This window comes from Camelus bactrianus, chromosome 9 (genome assembly GCF_048773025.1).
Source record: "Camelus bactrianus isolate YW-2024 breed Bactrian camel chromosome 9, ASM4877302v1, whole genome shotgun sequence".
NCBI classification, from domain to species: domain Eukaryota; kingdom Metazoa; phylum Chordata; class Mammalia; order Artiodactyla; family Camelidae; genus Camelus; species Camelus bactrianus.
The window spans coordinates 75,178,728-75,188,220 of NC_133547.1; the positions used below are offsets into that span (position 1 = coordinate 75,178,728).

The window sequence follows — 9,493 nt, forward strand, 5'->3', positions numbered from 1 at the left end:
CTAAAGAAACAGGGTGATTTATCACTGGCTCTCAAGTGTTAGTCGTCAGTGTTATGAAACCATGGGATTAACCAGTGTGACAGCTGAACTCCATTCCGCTGAAAAGACAGCCCAGCCTGGGTGGAGACCATGGGTGGAGGACAATGAACGGAAACGAGTAACTCGGCTACCAGGATCTGTGAGGGCCAGAGGAGTGTCATTATCTCCTCATCTTGGGAATGTAGGAATCAAAAATGGGGGTTATAACTCAGAAGTCAACTTGTGTTATGTACCCTAACAAAAAAAAAGGAAGTCCTGCTCACTGGCTTGAAACTGAGTTGACTAAAATGATAGGGAATGTCCTTTTCCTTATTTTGTAGTAATAACACGGTGGAGCCTCAAGTGAAAAAGTAAAAAGCTTCCTCATTGCTGTCTTTTATTAACACTTGTAAACTAGCTCCAGTTCAGTTGGATGTAGTTCATAATCCAGGATAATTCAGACTTGGCTCAAAGATTAGAACCAGAAAATGTTCCTTCTGGCGTACAGGAGAGTTGATCTCAGAAATGTCCTTGTCACCATAATTAGAGGAACCCTGTATCCCCAGGGGTCATAACTCTTCCTGGAGGCTGTGACTGTAGTTGCCTTGTCCTCTGCCCTCACTACCTGTGGCTGCTGGTCCTTGCCCTCTTGGCAAAGCTGAGTCAGCGCCCGAGGTTCAGTGAGAACTGCTTCACAGTCTTAGCACATAAATGAACTGCTTTCTTTACAAGACCTAAAAAATACTCAGATTTACATGAATTCAAAAATATTTTTACTATTCTCTTCCCATCAATCTGAATTAATTAAAAGTCTTGAACTAAAATTGAATATCTTCCATCTGGTTGATATGGCAATATTTTTCAAATTTAAAGTTTCTCTGCCCTTTGATCCAGCAGTTCCTCTTCTCAGAATTTAAGAAAATAAGTAATATATAAGGGATACAGTGTTTACAGTTTTTTAAAACTGGGACTTGGTTAAATAAATCACAATATAACCTTTCAAAAAAAGAAAAGAGATTACTGATTTTTGCACATGACTAGGATTATGGGAGGCTTTCGCGTTCTCTATAGCATTTAAATATTTTACAGTAATCCTCTGATGTCGAACAGTATTGCCATTTTTAATGCAGAATAGGCCCTAGTGTTCTCCAGTCTTCTCTGTCAGAGATTTCAACCACCAGTTATTAAAAATAGATTCTATTTGAGTCCTTGTATTCTGTTTACCAAATACCTTTTTACACATGCATGTAGCTTCTTGATCAGGCATAGAACTGTCAATCTTTTTTTTTAATCGACAGTCAGTTTACAGTGTTGTGTCAGTTTCTGGTGTACAGCATAATGCTTCAGTCATACATGGACATACATATATTTGTTTTCATGTTCTTTTTCACCATAAGTTACTACAAGATATTGAATATTGTTCCCTAGGCTATACAGTATGAACTTGTTGTTTATTTATTTTATATACATTAGTATCTGCAAATCTCGAACTCCCAATTTATCCCTTGCTACCCCCTTTCCCCACTGGTAACCATAAGTTTGTTTTCTATGTTTGTGAGTCTCTTTCTGTTTTGTAAATAAGTTCATTTGTCTTTTAGATCCCACGTGTAAGTGATATCCTACAGGATTTTTCTGGTTTGATAATTTTCTTTTGTATTAACTTTGTTTCTTTTTGGGTTTTGTGACTATTACATGCTTTTGATTTATGGTTACCCTGTTTTTCAACTATATTAACCCATTACTGTATCTGTTTGCTTTAGACTAGTAGTCATGTAGGCTCAAACAGATCCTAAAAAGAATGAAGGAAAAAGGAAGAAAAAGAGAAAAAAAAAACTTTGTTTTCTTGTTCCCCTCTCCCACCTTTAATGATTTTGGTGTCCTTTTTTATATCTTCATGTTTATTCCCTTATTGTAGTTATTGCATTTCCAATTATGGTTTTCTCTTTTCTATAGCTTCCTACGTCTTTTCTAGTTAGAGTAGACCTTTCAGTATTTCTTTTAGGGTAGGTTTAGTATTGCTGAATTCTTTTAGTTTTTCTTGTCTGTGAAATTCTTTCTCTCTCCTACTGTAAAGGATAGTCTTGCCAGATAAGAGTATCCTAGATTGCAGCTTTCTCTCATTCAGGACTTTGAATTTATCTTGCCACTCCCTTCTGGCCAGCAGTGTTTATGTAGAAAAATCAGCTGAGAGCCTTATGGGGGTTCCCTTATAACTAACTCTTTGTTTTTCTCTTGCTGCCTTTAGAATCGTTTCTTTATCTTTAACTTTGGCCATCTTAATTATAATATGTCTTGGTGTAGGTCTGTTTAGGTTCTTCTTGTTTGGGACCCTCTGTGCTTCCTATACTTGGATATTTGTTCCCTTCTTTAGGTTTGGAAAGTTTTCAGTCATGATTTCTTCAGATACCTTTTCAGTCCCCTTTTCTCTTTCTTCTCCTTCTGGGACCCCTATTATGCATAGGGTGGCACACTATGTATTATCCCATAGGTCCCTTATATTGCTTTCATTGGTTTTTACTTGCTTTTCTGTCTGCTCTTCTGATTGGGTGACTTTTATCCTGTCTTCTGAATCACTTATTCATTGCTCTACATTATCTGGTCTGCTTTTGACTGCCTTTAGCTCAGCTCTTATCAGCCATTGTGTTTTGTTTTAATTAGCTCCTCTTTACAGTGTCTGTTTCCTTTTTAAGTATTCTCTGTCTCTATTCATAGTCTCTCCTATTTCCTTCAGTGCTTTTATCACCCCCTTTTTGAAGTCATGATCTAGTAGACTGTTGAGGTCTGTCTCATTGTTCTTTCAGGGGACTTCTTTTGTTCTTTTAATTGGGAGTGGTTTCTCTGCTTCTTCGTTTTACTTATATTTCTCTGGCTCTATGGATTTAGGAGTATCGGTTATCTACTGTGGTCTTGAAGGGCTGTTTTTTGTTGTTGTTTTTATTTATTTAAAGTGGGAGCATTCCTGTGTAGACTGTGCATCTAATAGTTTTGGTGCAAGGGCTGTTCTTAGTATGGATGGTTGCCACATCTTTCTTCCATGTGTGCGGTCTGTTATCCCTTTGATTGGGGGTGTGGTTGGTGTCATGGCGATAAGAGCCTACCCTGAGTGTTGTTAAGTGGGGCCTCTCTTTTTGTTCTGTGGTCACAGCCTTGACGGGGGCCGGTCTGCTCCCCTGTTGCTGGCATAGAGGCTTCTAGACCTATTTCTGAGCTGTGGTGTGTGGTGGGCAGGGTTGGAGGGCTTCAGCTGGGAAGAAGAGTCGCTGAGTGTACCTCCGCAGGAGATGTACGCTGGGAGGTGCTTTCTGTGGTGCTGTCTGTCACTTATTATGTGGGCTTAGAAAGTGCTCTTTGTTGATACTGCATCTGTCCCTGCCTTAGCTGTGGGAATGTCAGCTACCCACTCTGGTGTCCCCCAGGTTTCTGGGCCCCAGGAACCACCAGCACAGACCCACCAGTGTCTGGTGCTGGGAGCCACCGTAGTGAGTGTGCAGTGACACACCTGAATCCGTGGTGCCACAGGGTCAGCACAGACCTCAGCCCCGCCTCTGCATACTGTATAGTACACCCGCCCCCACTGTTTGGAACTCACTGCCTGTTCCTCCCAGAGGCACAGGGTCCAGAGAGCACAAATCCGCCCTCTTTGCCTGGGGCTGTGAACAAATCTCAGTCCCCGCTGTAAGTCCCCGCTGTAAAGTTGCAGGGCTGCTGGGTATGGATTCAGCTTGCAGCCCTGTCTCCATGCAGCAGCAGTGGCTGTGACCGAGCCCCACCTCTCTTCTCGAGAGAACACACCAACAACAGAGCCAAGTGGAGAAAGCGGTGATGGCACAGCTGCCTCACCCTCCTCCCTGCTACGAACACCAGCAGTGGTACCTTTTTATGGAGGGTCCCAAGCAGTTCTCCACACACACCCCCAGCCAGAGCTCACACCACCCTCCAGTCCCCTGAGGCTGCCTCTGTGCTGTGGGCCCCGGCCCTCTGCCCGGGCTCCTCACCAATCTCCAGCAGCAGGTCCCGCCTTGTCCCTGCTGGCTCGTGTCTAGGGCCAGGGATCGCAAGGACCCTCCATGGGAGTTTGTCTTCATTTTGTCTGCCAAGAAGCCAGCACATTCTCCTCTGAGCCTCGGAAGCTCCACTTCTGACCCACTGACCTCCTGGCTGGAGAGGATGTGTCCCAGCATGAGGGTACCTTTCTTCCTTTGCCACTCACTCCCTACAGGACCAGTCCCGCACTGATTTTTTCTTTTTCTTTTTTTCTCTTACTGGATTTTGTGAGAATCCTCCAGTTTTTCAAAGCGAGGGACACTCTGTCAGAGTTCAGTAGGTGTTCTATGCAATTCACTGGGTTTGTAGACATAGTTCTTGGTGTATTCGTGGGAGAGGGCGACCTGGAGTCCCTGTACTCCACCATCTTGGCACCTCCCCTAGACTGTCAAATCTTGAAGTCGCCAGTATAGGTACTCTGGACTCACAAAATACTCTTAAAATGCTAACAATTATATCTAATTCATTTTTAGTTTAAAATTCTGTTTTAATAATCCATATTCTTAATTTCTTTTATTATGAAATTCTTGATATTTTTGTTTCCTTGATATTTGCCTTATTCATCTTTTAATGAAGTGTTTTTCTTTATTATTATAGTCATCACCTGAAGATGAAGTCCAGGCTGGGACACTTGACACAGCAAAAGAAATGGAGGTGATTATATTTTATGCTTTATAAAAAATATTTAAATAGAGAATAAGCTAAAAAGCCTAAATGATAAAGCTTTTATTTTAAAGGAAAAATAATTATTGTAGTATCTTCAAGATAAAAGAACTCTTTTGCCTGTGGGGAATGTCAGTAATAGCTGTGCAGTCGACGAGCATGTAAACAAGGGAGCCAACACCAGTCACCACCCAGTGCCAGTGTGCGCGCCGTGGGGACACAGGTCGGAGGGCCCAGCCACTCTGCAGAGCTGAGGGGAGCCTCACAGGGGCTTCTGGATGAACCAGGTCTAGAAGGATGCACAGGCGTTCTCCAGCAGCAGGGCCAGGCATCCACAGCGGGTAGAACTGAACTGCCTGTGTAATGACATAAACAGATCCAGGTGTGCAGAGCGCCCAGAACGTGAGCGAGCACAGGGCACCTGGAGAGAGGAGGAAAGGTAGTGAGGACCAGATGATAGTGAGTCATACATAACAGTGCTGAGAAGTTGAGATTTTATCTTTGAAGATAGGATGCTATGATAAAATGTGGAGAAGAGAGGGGCTGGAGGGAGGGGACCAGTGAAAAGCTATGGGATTTACTCAGCAGAAAAATAACTAGCATAACAATATAAAGGAAGAGAATAAAGATGTGTAACAAAGAAAAATACGGTAGAACTACAATTGTCAGGAGCTGGAGCATGAGGCAGATAATATCGTTAGCTCATATTGGACGTACAGGAAAAGGAGCACACCTTTGTCAGGCAGAGAAATTTCATTCAGTTGCAGGGCTGTGTGTGGTTTAGGACATTATTAGCAGCGTGTGGAAGTCATTGGTGTCAGGGTAGAATTACTGTAGTTATTAAGGTAAATGAGATCATCCAGGCAGAACTTGTAGACTGGGAAAGGGTCAAAGAACAGAACCTTGGAGAAGACCAGCAGTTAAGGTGGGGAAACCATGAACGAATGGCATGCAGGAAAGAGTCCAGCAGTGTCAGATGCTGCACAGAAGCCCAGTAAGAGAGTCTAGCAGATGTCATTTGTCATCATAATCAGAATAATTTCAGTGAAATGGTGGGGACAAAAGGTAAAGATTCCATGAGTTAAATGAGTGGAGGAAAACTGGGACATTAAAGATCAGAGAGATGTAAGCCCTTTGAGGGGAAAGAAGACCTGAAGATGTGAGATCAAGTAAAGATAGATGCAAATGTAGATTGTATTTACATAACCATGGCATTTTTCAAGACAGAGTTGCCAAGCAACATTGTGTGCTTAGTGAGCAGACAAGAATGAAAGAGATCTTGAGAATGGGAAAGAAAGCAGGGTAAGAAGTGTATACTGAGTAGCGTTGTAAGAGCCCAGCTGGAATGGCAGACCATTAGTATGCACTGATACGGTTTTCTCCACCACACACTTGTAGGCTGCATGGAGGCAGAGAAGTTGGGTGTTCAGATGGAGCTTAGAGTGCAATACCAAAGTCTAAATGGGACCATCAGCTTTTGGTGACTCATTATCAGGATTTATCCATTCCCAAAAAGCAGTGTTGGGAGTATGGAAGTCTGAGTCTTCTGATTCCACAAATAAGACTCCACCTTTTTTAGGATTTTTTTCTCCCGTGCAATACTGTCAGCCTGGCTATGGGCCCCAGAGGAGACCCAGGAGATATCTTATGTTCAAGATCTTCCACAGGGAGTGCAAGTGTGTAGACGGGAACGTTGCCAGTGAACCTCGGCAACATGATGCACTGTCTTAGTCAGCAGAAGCTCTTCCCGGTGCAGGCAGGAACAGGGCTTTTATCTTCAGAGTAGTGATGAGACACAGGATGCAGATTGTGTGAGACACGCCATTCCATTACAGAAGTGTGGATTCACGAACATGTCTGCCAGGATTTGGGGATGGTTTTTTAAAGGTTTTTGTAGGCATCAGAATTATAACTCTAAATAGGTGAAATAACTTGGCTTATAAACACAAGCCATCTTACTAGCATGCTCATTCTAGCACTGTCAGGGCTTAGTCAAGCTCAAATAATTTTTTTTTTTAAGCAGGTTACAGAAATTGAGCCACCAGGGCGTTTAGACCCCAGTAATCAGGACAGGCTCACAGCACTGAAAGCAGTAACAAACTTTGGAGCTCCAGTTGAAGTCTTTGACTCTGAAGGTGAGTGTCTCCAGAGGGTTTGAAGGAAGCACTTCATGACACAGGCAGTCAAGATTTAATGTCACACGAGCACAGATGAACACAGCCATTCACTATAGGAGCACGTTGGTGGCCATGTGTCAGTGAAGAGTAAAGCATGTCTGTGGTATTGATTTCATCTGAGGGGGATTACTCCTTTGAGGAGAGGAGACTAACCAATAAATAGCAAAACCCCAGGGCACAGTACTCAGTTTACTGCATAAGATCAAATACAAATATGTCCATGTGGTCTTTAGTAAGTTATTTTTCTTACCACCCAGAAGCTGAAGTGTTCCAGAGGAAACTTGACGAGACCACCAAACTGCTCCGGGAGCTCCAGGAAGCCCAGAATGAGCGCCTGAGCACAAGACCCCCTCCCAACATGATCTGTCTCTTGGGTCCCTCATACAGAGAAATGCATCTCGGTATGTTGTACCTCCAGCAAGAGGAGAATTGGGGTGCTTAAAGGAAGAACTCTTGAGTTGTGATGCCACTGGGAAGTAACCCTGAAATATTCATGGACAGTTTGGGGGAGGGTTTTTTTTTTTTTTGCATTTATATAGTTATTGGGCTTTTGTTTTTTTTTAGTTATCTAAAGGAATCACATTTCAGTACCTTGAACTGTGTTTATATTGATTTTTTTCTTTCTTTCTAGCTGAACAAGTGACCAATAACCTTAAAGAACTTGCACAGCAAGTGACTCCAGGTGATATTGTAAGCACGTACGGAGTCCGAAAAGCGATGGGGATTTCCGTCCCTGCCCCGGTCACTGAGAACAACTTTGTAGATTTAACAGAAGGTACGTGCCCTGTGTCCCTGGGAGACTGGAGAGCTAAGTGTGAGTAAAAGGAGACATCAGTCCTCTCCCTCCAAGTAACATCTGAAAGGTTTTGTTCTGCATGTTAACGTATAAACTGTTTTAGTTTTCTTTCCATCTTGTCTAAACAATAAAGATTCCACACATTTGCAAAAAAAAAAAAAAGCTACAGTGAGTACCTAGTCTTGACCCTTTAACATGGTAGAGAAGTGCTGTCAAATTACTCTTCTTTTCTTTCACATCCTTTTTTTAATTAAAAGGAAAAAAGGCTGAATGAAGGTTTTTTTCCCCCCCAGATTTTGAAGAACCTAAAAAGACTGATGTTACTGAGTGTGGACCTGATGGGATTTGAAGCTAACTGGTATTTGAGTATATATTATGTATATATTTTTTTCATTCTTAACTTGGACATGCTTTTCAGAAGATATTAAATATTTGTAAATTGTGTTTTTAATTAAACTCTGGAACAGTTAATTTTAATGTTCCAGAGATTGGACTTCTGTCAGGTAATAAAGCTGAACCTGGGGCTGCGAGCTGTGTTGTGCGTGTCAGCTAAGTTACCCCTTCACCTTCCTCAGGGGCTGAATCTGAGGATGAAGTGATAGAGGAAAGCTTGGAAAATGAAACAGCCTTTTTCATGATGATCCATTAAAAGAAGTTCCTCCAGATAATTGAAATCCCTCATTTTCTACATCTGCCATACTTTTCATTAAGGAAATTATAACCAAATGTTTCCTAACTTACCAGATTACACCTTGATGATTTATTCAGAAAGTGGCCTTAGGAGGAACATGACTGACCTGTCACCACAGCAGGCAGAAAGTGGGTGGGAGTAGACCTGGCAGAGTTTTTTCAGAATAAGGATAGTGCTCCTTCCTTACGTTTCACAGACAGGACGGTACCTGAGAAACTCCTTAAGCATCCCCATCCAGTGAGATTTTTCCATTGTTACAGATAAAAATACTTAAAGTAACTCTAGAAGTTACTAGTATGTCCCCTACATACCTGTTGGGAGTGATGTCCCCATCTAGGAGGATTAGGTAAGTGATTAGGGGCTTTCCGCTACTACCAAAAACAAATACCATCAAAAACAAACAAAAAAAACCTACCAGGAGTTTCCTAGCATTAACTTACTTGGTGTTCCTCTTTGAGTGGTTTTTGCCATTTGTCAGAGGGTTATTTGGAACTATAGTAAAAGGATAAGACAGATAAGATAACAAACTAACGCATTCTTGAATACACAAGGATAAACAAGCTTAAAGGAAAGTTTACATTTCTGTTTCTCACAGGTCACCTACGCCCCTGCCATGCCCCTAAACTAATACTCATCTACTTGTTTCTGAAATGCAAAGGCCAAGTGCCTGAACAGGTTAATTCTTTAAGTAGGATACCATGTTATGTGGCTCTCTTTTATAACCAGGCACTAGACTGTAGCCTAGTTTAGTGAACAAATTAAGTTTAAGACCCTGCTCAGACTGTTGGGAGACCTTCTGTAAAACACGCAGGCAGGAAGCCGTTTTATTATTTTCTTGACTTTGAAAACTAACATTTAACAAGTAGGATGAAGGAAAATTGATTCTCTCAAGAGAGTTAAAATGACCTAATCTTCCAAAAACCTACTTGAAATCATATGCCAAGAGAATTAAAGAATCAGTTCAAATAAGTATTTATCAGGTCCTTTTAGAGTTTGTCTCTCCAGTGTAATTCAGGTCATAACTAATTCTTAAACTTGATCTACTTAGCTAAGGTAAGTTACCAAAGGCCAAGAAAACATTTAAATTCAAAACACTTCAGGCTA

General features: G+C 41.8%; 1 protein-coding gene across 2 annotated transcripts in view; it reads left to right on the forward strand.

Moving 5' to 3' along the window:
* Window positions 1-8,228, forward strand: part of BRD7 (bromodomain containing 7) — a 40,224-nt gene extending 31,996 nt beyond the window's left edge. The window contains exons 13-17 of one of the 2 annotated variants that reach the window (XM_074370780.1): window positions 4,660-4,716; window positions 6,746-6,860; window positions 7,160-7,303; window positions 7,534-7,677; window positions 7,992-8,228. In XM_074370780.1, coding sequence (XP_074226881.1) covers window positions 4,660-4,716; window positions 6,746-6,860; window positions 7,160-7,303; window positions 7,534-7,677; window positions 7,992-8,047 — 516 coding nt within the window. In that variant the 3' untranslated portion in view covers window positions 8,048-8,228. The remainder of the gene's footprint in view (window positions 1-4,659; window positions 4,717-6,745; window positions 6,861-7,159; window positions 7,304-7,533; window positions 7,678-7,991) is intronic. The other variant, XM_074370781.1, reaches the window with a different exon arrangement.
* The last annotated feature ends 1,265 nt before the right edge of the window (window positions 8,229-9,493 follow it).